Source organism: Diceros bicornis, chromosome 36, assembly GCF_020826845.1.
Source record: "Diceros bicornis minor isolate mBicDic1 chromosome 36, mDicBic1.mat.cur, whole genome shotgun sequence".
NCBI lineage: Eukaryota > Metazoa > Chordata > Mammalia > Perissodactyla > Rhinocerotidae > Diceros > Diceros bicornis.
In genome coordinates this window covers 32,205,839-32,221,789 of record NC_080775.1, presented here as the reverse complement: position 1 = coordinate 32,221,789, position 15,951 = coordinate 32,205,839, and the positions used below count along the sequence as shown (strand labels likewise).

Here is a 15,951-nt window from a genome sequence, read left to right as displayed (position 1 = left end):
TTGCTTCCATCAGAAGCATAAGGAGGGCTTTCATAAACTCAACTCACGTAGTGGAAGTAGCCCCCTCACATTCCAAGATGTTTCGTTAGCTGTGGAGGGACGTTCTGTTACCTGGCCAGATAGGTAAGGTAGTTCGGCCCTGATACAAGAGCTGTTTATTCACTCAATGTGCCCAGCACAGAGAAAAACCATTTTCATTGTATAAACTGTGCTCGGAAAGCCTGGTAGTGCTTTTTAAAGTATTCACAGGTTTTTACAAATAGGAGTGATTCCATGTCTCCACAGCCACTTCTGTTGGGAGAACACTTCCAACTGTATCCTGTTACCGATGATTTGCCAAATGCTTCATCATCTCTGCTTGAGCCACTGTGTTGGTGTCACCCAAACCAAATGTCATCTAGTCTTCGTCATGCTTTTCCTGACTCCTTTGAATACTGTTTATTCTCTCATCCATGCATCCACCGCATCTGCTTTATACTACTGGTTTAGTATTTTTCTTAGGAACTCATAGAGAACAGAGTCTTTTTTTATTTATTATTTTGACATTGGTACCTGCTTACAACAGCTTAATCAGAATAGGTTCTAATAAAGATTTGTTGAATTGATTTCTTCTCACTTAAGTATTGCAGAGAAACTACGTCCTCATGAAACTACATGCCACGAAGGTGTTCTTTTTTCTTTTCTGAAACACAAGATAAAGGATATATAAGAAGACCAGAACATACCCTTTTTAAACCTTCTATTCGATTGCAATTCATATAGTCACTTGTTTGCTGCCAATATTTGTATTAATGTATGAAATGTTTCCGCAAATATTCAATCCTTTCAATGTCTAAAAGCTATCAGGCTTATTTTTGATAATCACTTAGAAATAATGACGCATTGTTGAATAGAGTGAGGGATGTGAGAGAGGGAAACAGAGGAGAGAACTCACGTGGAGAAAGAATTAACTCTAAACGTAAATTAATGTTGTATTTTCTCATCATCTGCTGTACAGTCACAGCTTTTTTTTAATGGACTCTGTGTTATTTAGTTTAAATATTTCTGAGGAATATACATATACACACATTCAAACACACAGGTATATATGAACTTTCCTAAATTGGATGTCTTCTATTTTTAATAAATATTTTTTATCTTTCTCTTCACACCAGCTCTTTGAGTCCGGATGTTGATCCTGTTCTTGCTTTTCAACGAGAAGGATTTGGACGACAGAGTATGTCAGAAAAACGCACAAAGCAATTTTCAGATGCCAGTCAATTGGATTTCGTTAAAACGCGAAAATCAAAAAGCATGGATTTAGGTAGTGAGTACAATCTCCGTGAATCTTTATCTAAATAAGGTTTAGATGCTTTCAGATGAAAATTTATGGTCCCAAACACATGTCTGTTTACTTTGAGCAATAGAGAAAATAAATGTGAAATGTGACAATTTGGCAAAAATTGGTTTTTCTCTGAGTTTGAGATAACCATATTTCTCATAAGTGACATGTTTACATAGTGTGCAATATGCTAATATATATGTTTTCTCATGAGAAAAGAAACAAACATGTGCATATCATGCTATATTCATGTATCTTTATTTGAGAAAATGAAATGTTTTAATTCTTTAGGTGTTTAAAACCAATTTCATTGAAAGAATATTTGGTTGTCTGTGGGATCCTTGAACTAGAAGAAAAAGTTTTGGAGAGAAATCATTATCTCAATCCATGTCTAGAATCTGGTTACTTCATGTTATCTTCCTTTCATTGCTATTCTTTAAGGTTTATTTAATAGAAACTCTTATGTGTTGATAATTAAGGCATTTCATGGAAGGAATAATTTGAGAGAATATTTATTGTAGAAAGTATTTGGAAGCAAATGAGAGGAGGAAAATAACCATAGTTGTTCAATCAAACACCAATCAGGTAGTGTCTCTTTTTAAATCCAAATCCACCAAAACCCCCCCAAAAAGTAAAATAATTAATTAAACCTATAAACTGATCAAATGATTTAAAAAACCTTTGTTAATCAACTGTAACTTAATTATGCTATTTTCTGGTGGCTGTTTGTACTTCAAGACTAAAAGATTAATTTATCATATGCATAAAAGAAAAATTTGAAGATGCGTTGCCTTGGCTAATTACGATATGCTAACATATAAATAACACACGTGTCTATGAAATGAAAGGACCGGCATATTGCATGGAGACACTGCTTTTTTTTCCCCTTTTTTTGATTATGAATGTTTGCTTGATGTTTCATATTATTTGCATGAAATATTACTTAAGAATTATCACCTAACTGAAAAGATCTGGGAATGGTTGAAGCATGCGGGGCTGTGGGGACTAACTGGGCTAACCATATACATTTACCTTTTAACAGTAGCTGACGAGACTAAACTCAATACAGTGGATGACCAGAAGGCAGGTAAGAACGGACAGTTAGACTGTTGCTATAGAAACTGCGGTCCCAGGAGCTTATCATAATTACAGAGATGCCAATCATATTGCACGTAAACATAAGTATTACAGTCCTGCAGGGGTGTTTTCATTGTAGGAAATCAAATTGTACAAGAAAAGGAAAATTTTCTGTTAGAAGACATTTATCAGTATAGTACGTACTAACTGGAATATAATTGAGTGCTTCAAAATGCTAAAATAACCTAGATTTTCTTAACTGTATTTGTGTAGGAACGTTTTGTCACAACTAAAAGAAAATCAAAATCCTGAAAACATGATCTCTTTTGGTAGACTCTTAAGTTTTTAAGTCATCTATTTGATGCCTGGGTTAACATCCAAAAATGATTCTCCAAGTGATTTTGATTTGAAGGATAATAGCACAAATATAAATATTTTTCACTGAAGAATAATGTCCAGTGTTGCTATCATTAGTCACTCAGAAAAGTTTAGTTCTTTTTTGGATACAAGAATTAGCTCGTAGTTACCTGAGATTGGATTGGACTATCTAATGCATATGGCTCCTTATCTTAACTTCGTGAAACTTTTTTAAAGGATTTTTTTTTTCTTTCCTTAGAAACAGTGGATTATATGGAACTAGGTTTTGCATTATAGTAGATTTTATGTTTTATGTTATTTTATGAAAATAATCAAAGGAAAGTCTTTATGTGTAATTAAAGTAATGCGCTTTGTACAATTGAGCATTTATGATTTATTATTATAAGTTTGGAATAGTGTTTTAATTATTCTAGATCCAATATGAGGTAGTTACACCACTTAGCACTAATTAGCTTCAATTCACCTTTTCAACCTGTAGTAGTAATTAGTTTTAGTCTGCTTGAAAAATATGTATCCCACATACATATGTAAAGATTATTGTGGACACGGTTGGAGTTTTCACGTTCTGTAGACTAAAAGATGGATTGTAAAAATTACATCCAATAAATCATAGGATTAACTGTAGTGCAAGGCAATTAACTATAGCCTCAGCCCTTATTAAGTAGTTATTTCTCTTATCAAACATAAAATTCGTTGAAATTCTGAAACAGGGCTAAAGAAAAACATTATTTGATAGTTCGCATATGTAAATTAGTAATTAGTTCTTGCAGTTAATAGTATTCAGTACTTTTAAAGAGGTAGTCCCTATCCAAGTTAATGTTCATAAGATCCAAAGTGAACTGCTCAGGTTAAAGAACATGACTTTATATACTATGTCAATTGTGTAAAGTAAGGAAAATATTTAATTTAACCAACTCACTACTACTAAAAGGAAAACAACAATTTATTGTGATTTTAAAAAATCATACTGATATCCAGATTTGCACAGAAAACAAATAATTTTCATGATGAGAAAGCACATTTTATAATCTAATTGAATCATGTGTTTTTCTACTGTTTTAAAATGTTAGATCCGAGATAAAAAGAGCATTTTTGTTTCAATGTGTACACTCTATCCTACTGAATTAAATTGGAAAAACTTGGGACAAAAAATTATTACAGAGACGCCAAAGTACTTTTTGGTCAATTGGTTTTAAATCTATGTGAATAAAATATCTAAGCTAGATCCTCTCCATCCTCCGATATTAGCAAACAGATATTCAGTTATTTTTCTTTCTTCACTTGAATTGTTCAGATTATCATGATTTTACAGTTTAGTCCAAAGGTTTTTGGTAGAGCCGTAGTGGCATTTTAGCATAGATCATCTGTCTAGCCATAAGCCTTTCATAGTGAAAGTTGAATTCTATTTCCCTTTGTCCTTGCAAAAGACGTCCTCTACTTTTTTTTCGCAAGAGGGATATTAGGAGGTAGGAGTTGAAAAATAGACATAGGGAAAATAGTATGATTATGATTTCCCCCTTTATTCCTGGATTTAGGGATCTTGTGTGATATTTTGGGGGTAAATTTACTTTCCAGAAGAAAAGAGAGAACAGGAATAAGAAGAGGATTGGTTTCTAATAGTTTAATCCTTGAATATAAAAAAATAAGCAAAGTAGCCTAATGACCTAGAAGATTTCTATAAAGAACTTTAAAATATTATTTTAAAGTTAAATGATATTAATTTTTTTGTATAAATAAAAACTAAATAATCTTTCCCCCATACTTGACATAGAGAAAGACTTTTTCTATACTCGTTACTGATAAGTGCTGAGTTTATAATGTCAGGGAACTCAGTAACCCTTATTTGGGAATCTTAATATATTTCTTAACCAACCCTTTGTTAGAGTTTCTTTGACAAGTACAAGACTTAAATGTACGATATCCATGTTACAGATCAAGGGTCCGCAAGCTCTTTCTGCAAAGGACCAGTTAGTAAATACTGCAGCCCTGGCAGGCCAAGCAGTCCCTGTAGCAATGACTGAATTCTGATGTAGCATGAAGGCAGCCATAGAATATAGATAAACAAGTGGGCATGGCTGGGTTCCAGTAAAATTTTCCAGATTTGGCCTGTGTTTGCTGATCCTTGCTATAGATTCACAAATTATAGATTCTGACTTTTTGTATAACTTTTTATCTTGAAAATTTTCAACTGTACATAAATGTAGAGAGAGTAGTTCATTGACCTCCCATATACCCAGTACTCGCCATTGATAATTATCAACATTTTGCCAAAATGTTATACTACGGTATTCTGAATTTAGAGAAAAGAATAGGTAGGTAAGCTCTGAATTACTCTTACAAAGTATCTATTGCTTATTTACTGATACTTTCATCATTGTTTTTCTTCCCCGATTTGCCTGTTTGTGTACTTTAATAAATACATATATAAATACTTATATACGAGTATATATACACATACATTTATTTTAATAAATACTCATGCCATTTCTGAAATTAAAGTCTTTTGTGCTCTGAGTACATTAAGTCAAATCTTAGCTGACTTTCATAAAGAAAAGCTTAATATACATAAATGATGTTTTTATGATAATCTTTACTGGAAGCATGAAATCTTTATTGGAGATAGAGATAAATATACACACATACATACATATATTCATATACGTGTCCTTTGTGAACCCAAGAAAGCACCAAATATTTGCCTTAAAAATGTTTAGAGAACCCAAATGCAGCTGGTGAGTTATAAAAATTGATAGGTCTGATTTACTCAGGAAAAGATCTTCCCACTACTAATTCTAAGAAATATAAAAATAAATGTCCTTGTCCAGGAATGATCTTTTCACATTTTTTTTAATTCCTCTATTTCTTACTTTTTTTAATTCTTTTTTTTTTTAATTTTATTTCTTTATTTATTTTTCCCCCCAAAGCCCCAGTAGATAGTTGTATGTCATAGCTGCACATCCTTCTAGCTGCTGCATGTGGGACGTGGCCTCAGCATGGCCGGAGAAGTGGTGCGTCAGTGTGCGCCCGGGATCCGAACCCGGGCCGCCAGCTGTGGAGCACACGCACTTAACCGCTAAGCCACAGGGCCGGCCCAACTTGTTTTTAGTTCTTTAAAACAGAATTCACTTTCCTCCCTGTGACATGACTTTTATGGGTGTCTAGAACATGAACTTGTCAAAAATTATAGTGCTCTCAAGAGAAAAAGTAAGAGTGATCATCTTGGAAAGAAAATTTCATGTGAATTTTTGTCATAAAATAAATAATGAAGTATGTACAAACCTACACTGAGAAAGTTAAATAAATCATCATTCTCACCCAAGCACAATAATTTATGGAATATTATTTCTTCATTAGAATCACCTGTCTGCCTTTTTCCGTATGTTACATTTTTAACATATTTATTCTAACTTAAAACTGCTACCCCATTGTGAAAATTAGGTGAAAGATGTAATGCAAATGAATCTTAAAAAGGAAATTCTTGTTTTGACTCTCAATTTAATTTTTATTCTGTTTTATACTCTGAGCCATGGAAAGCCCATGTCATAGCTATTTGTCTTTTGGGTGATAACAGACAAGGCTCCTCCTTCATTATTGATCAGTGTATGGGCTGATGACCCCGTGCAGAGATAAGCTAGCTAGGCTCTCCTACCCTCCCATTTTTTGCACCTGTCTTTTTCACAGTGAAGTGAAGAACTGCTTCTGCAGCCCGGATTGCACAGGTGGTGGTACAGAGCTGGAGTTTCAGTCACCTAGAGGCTGTATTAGTCTGCCTCTGAGTGCCAGGTCAGACCGTGATGGATGAGGCCGTCTTACCTGGTGAAAGAAATCCGTTTTGATTGCCTTCTAAAGCTTGGTACTCTGAGTATATCTCAGGCCTTCCTGCCCTAGATCCTCAAGAAATAGAGCCAATTTTTTAATTCCCTGAATTCTCCCCTGTCATCCTACTGGAATTTTCATGGTAATTGTTAAGTTGTCTTCCTTCTGTTCACACTTGTTTCTCAAGCAGGTATTATTCCCAGGCCTAGAGGCATAAGTACTTATGTCCAGCTCCTTAGTCTCTCCTTTCCTTCTCTCTCTCGAGAGCCCTCATGTAATTTACTTCTATTCAAATTTTGTATTGCTCTTTGCATAGAATGTTCATATTCCCCAGAATTAGGTTTCTACCTGGTGCCCTGATTGTGCCGATTGTCCTGATGACACATAGTCTTCCGTGCTCTTTTCATTACCCAGTTGTGGGAACCTGCACTATAATGAGGAAGGGATGATGACGCTCATGGATATTAAAGTTTAACTTCTGTTGTAAAGAATTTTAAACTGCCAAAAAATGATTTCAGTTAAGTTGAAAAGCTTGCTGTTGGTTGCCCACCTTAGCCTTCTTGTCATTCCTGCTTTTCAGATGAACTTCTGGGTTATTCTGTTTCTTTTGGATTATTTACATAACTTGGAGCAAATGATTTGACAAAAATTTCATCTGTTGAGCTAAAAATGGAAACTAGTAACTTGGAGTTTTTCCTAATGAAAATAGAGAAAATAGACCAAATTTAATATAAATTTGGGAAAAATAAAAATTAGTTGCTTTACTTACTTTTTATACCTTTTCTATCTGCATTCCAGAACTCATCATTGAGCAAATAATTTGTCTGTGTCCCTGATGTTTCCCACAATTCGTAGATATCCAGGTAGGTAATTTTCGCCACTAATTCTAACATCTTGTTTTTGTAAACCTCCAAGGTTCGCCCAGCAGAGACGTGGGGCCCTCCCTCGGTCTGAAAAAGTCAAGCTCGTTAGAGAGTCTGCAGACAGCTGTCGCTGAGGTGACTTTGAATGGGGATATTCCTTTCCACCGCCCACGGCCACGGATAATCAGGGGCAGGGGATGCAATGAGAGCTTCAGAGCTGCCATCGACAAGTCTTATGATAAACCTTCAATGGATGACGATGATGAAGGCATGGAGACGTGTAAGTTGATAATGTCTGAAAGAATAGCAGTTACAAACAGCTCTGTAAAGCAGCAGTTCTTAAAGTGTGCTCTGGGGAACCCTGGGGGTTCCCAAGACCCTTCACAGGGAGCTGTGAGGTCTAAACTGTTTTCATAATAGTAATAAGATGTTATTTACCTTTTTACTCTCTCTCTTTCACAAGTAGACAGTGGGGTTTTCTAGAGGCAACATGTCATGTGATATTGCAATAGACTGAATGCAGAGAGAGAGAAGAATCTGTCTTTTTAGCTGGATATTAAAAAGATTTTCTAAAATATAAAACAGTACCATTGTTCTCACTAATTGTTTTTGGAAAATACAGTTATTTTTAGTGAAAATGTAATTTCTGTTAACATAAAATTTGTTTTTTATAAAGTAATTAATATTTTTAAACTTTCTCCCTTTTAATTCAGTAAATATTAATAGATACAATCCATATAAAAATTTATTTCTAGTCCTGAACAATTTTTAGGGGTGTGAAGGTATTCTGAGACTAAAATGTTTGAAAACTACTGCTATGTGGTTGTGTCTATAATGTGATGTCTCCAATGAGTATATGTAATAATCTATGATTTTGAAAACATATTTTTGATTTGTTTTTATGAATTACTCTTGCTTTCCTTGAGCTAGCAAGACATGTTTGTATATGTGTGTATATTTCCAAATTGCAAAATATGTTAAGCCAAGACTCTTGAAAGTCAAAGGTTATATAAATGAACAATATGTTTTCCATTGTATATTGAAAAAAAGTAACATTTATAAATATGTACAAATGTATGCTTCAGGGAGTTGTCTTTATAGTTAAACATGTATGGTACAAAAGTAACCTTTCAATTTAAAAATAAGGAAAAAACTCTACTAGTGTATTTACTTAGACAGAAAGGTCTTAGGAGCCCTTCTAGTAAAAATTGTTGCTAGCTTTCATTGTCTATAACTACTAATTTACGTTTTAGTGTTTTAACCTCAACTGTGACTCTACCCATCTAACTGGTTTAAGAAAAGTGGGAGACCCCATTGCCCGAAGTTAAAGCAGAGACCAAACGTAATTTAAGTGGATTGTAGATTACTTGCAATTTAACTTTTGGGTGGACTGCTTCTATCACATATACCTAACAAAGATTGTGGTGGGGAAGAAGAGTTTTAAATAAAAATCACATTCTGAGGAGATTTAAAGCAAAATTATATAATGTGTTTGGAAAGATGAATATTTCTGCCATAATGTAACATACAAAGCAAAGCTTAGGGAGAAGATTGCTACCCACCCCCCAATTCTCCATCTAAATCTGGGCAGTTTTTTCACCAGCCAGTGATTTCAAATATATGCATCCTATTCTTGCCAGATGAAGAACATATTTCCTATTTTTGCTGCCAAGCCTATTCTCCACGATCCTGAGTCATATGAGCTTTCAACCTTCTTGAGTTTTTTTTCCATTGTATTTGATGGTTACTTCCGTCCTAACCAGGATTCCTTGTGCAGCCCTGATAGGGTAGGAGCCCTATCACTTACAGATCTTGCCTCTGTCTGTCCTGGGTGCATATTTAATAAGAGATAATAGTACTTTGGCCTCTCAATATTTGTTTCTTTAAGCATCTACAATTTATAATGCTTCTGAACTTTTTTCTTGTTCTGGTTAAAACATAATTTAAATTCCCTTATATAAAATGCAGTTTTTTCACATATGTCACTCATTTCAGATGCAACAGGGGATGGAATGCATATCAACACAAGGCATGTTCTTAACTCGAGAGGGGACAGCCTCCAGAGTTCTCCACCAGTGTGGACTTCTAAATTTACCTCTGTATGAGTATAGTTTCCTTTTTAAATCGAAAATAACAGATTTAAGTATATTATATTAAAACTTATTCATTGTGCTGTCATCAAGGCAAAAAACACAATTAAACAGGCAAATTACAGTTTGTGAACCAAAGGTGAAGTTCTGGACAGGAGCCGGCAGACACTGACGTGTGCACCTACAACCACGAAGTGCCGTGCTTTCCAAAGTCTTGATTTCATTTTATTTTGTTTTCAGACCAGTCTGCTGAACTTTGGATATGGCAAAAGAAAGGCAACTATTGTAAATTCCAAATTTTTGTAATTTGAGTTGTCGAAGTTGTATTAATAGAGTCGAGTGAGCACTGAACTGGAATTCAGATAACTTGCTTCCTAGTCCACATTCTTCTAACCAATTTGAGACTTTGGTCAGAGTAGTTAAAATCCTTGAGCTTTAATTTCTTCATTTGTAAAACTGAAGATTTGGACCTCCAGGTCATTGATTTTCAATTGTGATTGTGGCGTCTGTCAGGAGGGGTTTTGGGGGAGTCAGGAAGCTAATGGGAGGCTGAGCGAGTGGGATTCTGCAAAGGCCACCAGCCTTACCCCGCACCTCGCTGTTGCCACTCCTCTGCCTCAGCAGTTGTGGGTTTTTTAAATCACTTTTACTACATCGTGGTTCTTTGTAAATTTTAATTTTAAAAAAGAGTAGTTTACAGTTTTTCAGAAAAAGTTTGAAAAGTGATGGTTTAGATGATTTCTGAGGTCCTCTCTGGTTTTAACATTCCACGACTCTGTGTACCCCCTTACCACTGATCTGATCCCATCCTTGCCTGCTTGCCTCTCTCACCTGCTGTAAGGTCCACGGAGGAAGACACCACCACGTCTGTTTTATTCCTGCATAACCAAGCACAGGGCTTGGTATATCAAAGGATTCAATGAATATTTGTTACATCAGTAAGTGAGCTCTTGCTTCACTAGCACCACTGTGAGTGTAGGAGAGCAAGAGAGAGAGAGAGAGTTTCAGTATGCAGTAAGTCAGATGGAGGTGACATTTTGCTATTCCTGTTTGTATTCCATACTGGACCTGCATGTACTAGACCTTCAATGCCTCAGCAAACTCTTTATTTTTCTTAAAAAGAAAAAATCTGTCAAAACTGCTGTTACTGCTGGTGGTCATTAGGCTGTCACCTTTACGTATGACTAGCCTCAAAAAGATGTTTTATGGCTCCACTTGTGAGAAGGAAGGTCGGCTCAGCTAGCTCTTCCTTTAGTTGCCTAAACACCATCCTTTTCAGAGTCTGGCTTGTGGATTCTCCTGGCGTGGTCCACATACTTTCTGTCGCCGTGGCTTCCCAGAATTCACACTTGTGTTTCTGGCTGTGCTCCCGCATCCTCGCCTTTGCAGGCACTGTCCCTCGCTGCGTGTCTAGTGTCCTGCTGTTGTCCATGTGCTGTGGGACTCTGTGACAGAGGGTGCTTTCTCATACTGTGGAATGGCTCAGTTACAGCCACCAGTTGAAATGAAAATGCTGTATCGCTATTGAACATGGCTCTCAAAAGGACCACTGTCCGAGCAGCTGATCTTTATGTTGTGCAGGACATCTTGTAAGGTTGCCGCCAGTGCACCCTGGAAACGTTGGGATGGAGAGTGGCTTGTCATTGAAAAGTTGCGAAGGAGGGAGCCGAGGCTGGATGGTGAGGACAGAGGGTCACCCGTCCTGCTCCGATCTGCTGCTTTCTGCTCTCACGTGGCCCTTTTCCTCTTTACAAGTGAGATGCTTAGGCACAGGCACGGTTGATCGCTCTTGTCAGTTGGGTGGAACACCTCCCCAGTGACTATATTGCATGGCTCCGAGCAGACTTGCCTCTTCTCGCAGTGTTGAAACCATGGCCTGGGCACAGTGATGGGCCCAGGAGGCTGGGCGGGATCCATGTGGTATCTGGTATCTGTCATCTTCTGTAACACTTAGGTTCTTCCTGCGGAGATGGCAGAAGCCAGCGTTTTTGTCTCTCATTTAATCCATCTGGCCTCTCCGTGTTTTGTGTGTGTGTGTCTGGATCAAGATGGAGCTTTGTATTCGGGGACCCATTATCTCCCAGGCCCTACCTGTGGTTGACAGGTCAGGGCATCTACAATCTGCTCCCTCTTCTATGCAAATTACATACCCCGCCTGGCTCTCAGCAAGCAGCTTCTGCCTCCCCCATAATAAATCAGTTTCTCTTGCTACCAGGAAAATGCATGCAATAGCATTGCCTTGTTTTCTTTTTGAAAAATATATTGTCCCATTTTTTTCTAAATTAAAAGTTGTCAAATTGTAAGCCTTACTATCAGTAATAGCTTTTTGTTGGTGTCGAGGAGGTGAAACACAACAAAACCAAATACTGTCTTATTAATTATACCCATTGATTTTAAGATATATCCAGTTTATAATTTTAAATGTGAAAACATGGAGACAAATTGCGTTTAGAGTAGCTTGCATACTTTTTTATACTACTCTTATGAGGAGATAAGAAAAAAGCATTGCTCTATTGTATACTTAACTTAGGTTAGCAGTTTGAGATTTGAAGGAACTAAATTTATGTTAGTAAATTAGCTAATATGAGAGCTTCCAGGGGAATTTTTTTTTATTTTTATATTAGCTACAAAATAGCATATTGCATATGATACCTTAGATTTTCTACTCTCAGCATTCTGCATGCTTCTAGCCACGTTTCGTTGCCACCTATTTGAGCAAAAATAACGCAGACTAGGTCTAATTTTATCCTAAGCAAAACCCATTAGATTACAGTAAATCTACTGTGAAAGAATTTAGGATATGGGTTTCAAAATCAAAGTACTTTGTAAAAGATTTCCTGTTTGGTTAATCTATTTTAGTGGATAATTGGATGTTGATCTGTAAAAATATGTGTTCTAAAATACTAGAAATAGGAATAACTATTCCTATCTTTTTATGCCAATGTGTGTACTTAAATATCATGTGCAGTTTAAGATGAGAGCTTCAATAAATTTTAGGAAGTTTCTGAAGGCAGTATGGTTGTAAGCATGTGAAATAGCCAAAGCTATTCCTTACATTTTTTTTCTAAGTGAAAAGTAACTTAAGCTAAAAGTAAAATGACAAGTCTCAGCTGAAGTGTTTGAATTGTAGAATCCTCATTTTAACCATTTTTTTAATAAGGAAAAAGTCTTTAAATAGTTAACTAAGATCGTACTTAGGAACTGAGTCATAGAATGTATACCTTCTGATTCATAGAATATTTTTCTAGATTTTTCTAGAATATTAAACTTCCAAATGTTCCGGAAAGCCCATTACACTACAACTACTTTAACGTATTTAAGTGTGTATTAATGAATTGTGGCACCTAAAATCTGATATTTAAGCTGTAAGTTCCTGAGGGGTCAGGGGGTGATTTAACCCAATGGATAAACTCACACTTGAGAAGCTGTGTGGTTGAGGGCCATTATAGTGCACAGATTACCATGGCACCAAAGGGTGGGGTACCCACTCAGCCTGTGTGGAATTAAAGTGGAAAGGGAGGTGTGGGGAGAAGGCAAGTGCCGTTACTTGAGTGGTCTCCAACTGAGTGAGTAGGGAACGTAAAGAGCACATGGAGTGGGGACCATCTCTGGGCTGCCATAGTTCTGTTAAGGTTGTAGTGCAGGTGAGAGCATGGTGGCGGAATGAGATTTAAGATGTAGGCAGAGAACAGATCACAGACAGCCTTGTTTAAATGATTTGTGTTTTGTACTGAGGACCTTAAAGAGCATTTGAAGAATTGCAAGTAAAAGAATATGGTTGTTGCGGCCTTAGGATAGAGGACGAGTTATTGGGAAGGAGACGGTAAGTAGCAGTGTTGGTAGCAAGAAGATAAGATTTTTGACAGTAACGCAATAATCCAGGTGAGTAATGAGGCTTGGCAGTGCCAGAGCAAAGGAAGAAACTGCGTTTACACGCTTAGCGTCCCACACATAAAGATGGATGATGATGATGTGGTTTTTCTCATTAGCACTTCCAGGCTCAGAAACTTAGAATCATCATCTCACTGTGTAACAACTCCATTACCAAGCTTTCTTAATTTTTCCCCATGAAATCTCCTAATTCCACTCCTTATGTCCCATCTAGCCCAAATCCTCATTATTTAGTATCTGAAGTTACTCTTAGGATCTCCTAGCTGGTCCTGCTATCTCTAGATTTGCTGAATAAGCTCTGTAATCACATTCCTGTTCTCAAAGTCCTTCAAGCTTCCTCGTGCATTCTTGCCCAGACCAGACACTCTCCGTGAGGTGTATCATCTTATTGCCCCCGAACTTTCCTAGTACCCTCTCATGTGTACGTTAGGCTGTCTTCTTCCTTCCTCTTCCTCTTCTTCCTCCTTCAAGAAACTTTTTCCCAAGCAAACTAGTTTTCTCTTGACTTCCTAAAGCCCTAATTGATTATATAGAATGTATCTGAGAATTTTTAGTATAAAATATCTTTTTACCCCACATCAATAAATTTTTGTGAGTCCCCCCCAATATGGGTTGCATGGCATGGGAGTTAAGAACACTGGCTTTTGGGGGACAAGTCATTTTGATTTCTCAAAAAATAGCAAAATAGAGCCTTATAGCCATTCAGTATTTCGTAACATTTGCACATTTTAATGTTATTTTTGTTTTTGTTTTTCCATTTAAAAGAGAGCAGTGGCCTGGAATATCTTTTTTTTGACACTATTAATAATATTTTCTATATTGTTAAAACATACAGGGCCGACCCCATGGCTTAGCAGTTAAGTGCGCATGCTCCTCCGCTGCTGGCAGCCCGGGTTGGGATCCAGGGTGCGCACTGACGCACCGCTTCTCTGGCCATGCTGAGGCCACGTCCCACATACAGCAACTAGAAGGATGTGCAGCTACGACATACAACAATCTACTTGGGCTTTGGGGGAAAAATAAATAAATAAAATCTTTAAAAAAAAACAAAACATACATTTGACACCAAGCTCACTCCTTGTTTAAAATTTTTAATGGCAATTCCAACAGCGGGGTTTATGAGTTCCATTTCAATTGTGTAACCAGTCTATTTGGTCTGTTGAAAGGAAAACCTTTAGCTTCACTATACATTGTCCCCATGAACAGGAAACACTATCCATTGAGGACCATCATTTGGAAGTAAAAATCAACTGGACACCGAAAGCGAATTTGCAAGGGTTCAGAAAATTGAGGGTGGGACCCTCACGGTACTTGTTCTGTAGTGTTCTCTTGGGAAGGGAGGGATGATGGAGGTCACCTTCTACCATCATCTTCAGGAGCATTTTACCTGTTTCATTTAGGGGGAATCATTAAAGAGAAGTTTCAAATGTAACGTAGAAGTGAAGAATGGTGTTTGGTAATAAATCTTAAACTCTTTGGAAGAGTGATCTTATTGTTTTTGTCCTCTACCCACTCCTTAGCCCAACATAAACTAGGAGGATTTTTTTTTAAATGAAATAAATCTACTTTTAGAACAGAGTGTCTGAGGAATCATGTATTTGAACTTTCCTCTAGGTGCTAATACCACTGAAAAATGTCACCTGCCTTCATCTCTCTTTCTCCTTTCTCGGTCATACTCTTGGTTCTTCATCGTGTCAGTTATTATTCCCACTGCACATTTTAGGATTAAAGCTTCTTAATTCTTCATGTTTCTTGCCAACTTTGTATGTGTGGGATTTTTCTTTTTTTCAGCTTTAAGAAATCTAAGTTTTCTCATTGCCAAGAGCTTGTCATTCTGATGTTAAAAGTCAGAGTCCAGAGAAGCAGAACTTGTTATTCGACACCATCTGTATCGCTAGCTGTTCATTTCCTACATCTTAGTTCCTTTTCCAAAGTCAAAAATATTCAACTAAAATAAGAAACAAAAATAATATTTATGTCCCCCAAGTTCTCAAATCCTACAGAGGACTTTGCAGTGCCTGGGAGTCCAGTCCTCATGTATTTTTATTACATTGTTTTTTTACCTAACTTTAATCAGTAGAAATTGGGCATGGTCAGTAGATTTCCTAAGTCTACTGAAATTTTCCATTACTGATGTCTCATTTTAACTTTCTCATTTTAAGTTTTGTTTTAAGAAGATAGATTCTGAAGACTGAGTCATCCTGTGTACAATTATTATGTTTAATCCTTTGTCTCCAAAGTGAATTGTAAATTACTCAAAAATATGTATTTCTTTTTTCTTTTTTTTTTGCTGAGGAAGATTCGCCCTGAGCTAACATCTGTTGCCAGTCTTCCTCTATTTTGAATGTGGGTCGCTGCCACAGCATGGCTGCTGACGGGTGGTGTAGGTCCGCACCTGGGAACCAAACCCAGGCCACCGAAGCAAGGCGCACCAAACTTAACCACTAGACCCAAGAATATGTATTTCTATCATTAGATATTTCTAATACTGAGGGTAGTTCTTTATAAATAGGGA

At 36.7% G+C, this 15,951-nt stretch overlaps 1 protein-coding gene across 17 annotated transcripts in view; it reads left to right on the top strand.

Annotated features, from left to right (window-relative positions):
• The window catches only part of PARD3 (par-3 family cell polarity regulator), a 624,264-nt gene that overhangs the window by 412,169 nt on the left and 196,144 nt on the right, over positions 1-15,951 (top strand). For 10 of the 17 annotated variants that reach the window (XM_058532758.1, XM_058532759.1, XM_058532753.1 and 7 more), the window contains 3 exons: positions 1,155-1,306; positions 2,364-2,408; positions 7,508-7,735. In XM_058532758.1, coding sequence (XP_058388741.1) covers positions 1,155-1,306; positions 2,364-2,408; positions 7,508-7,735 — 425 coding nt within the window. The remainder of the gene's footprint in view (positions 1-1,154; positions 1,307-2,363; positions 2,409-7,507; positions 7,736-15,951) is intronic. The other 7 variants (XM_058532762.1, XM_058532760.1, XM_058532757.1 and 4 more) reach the window with 3 other exon arrangements.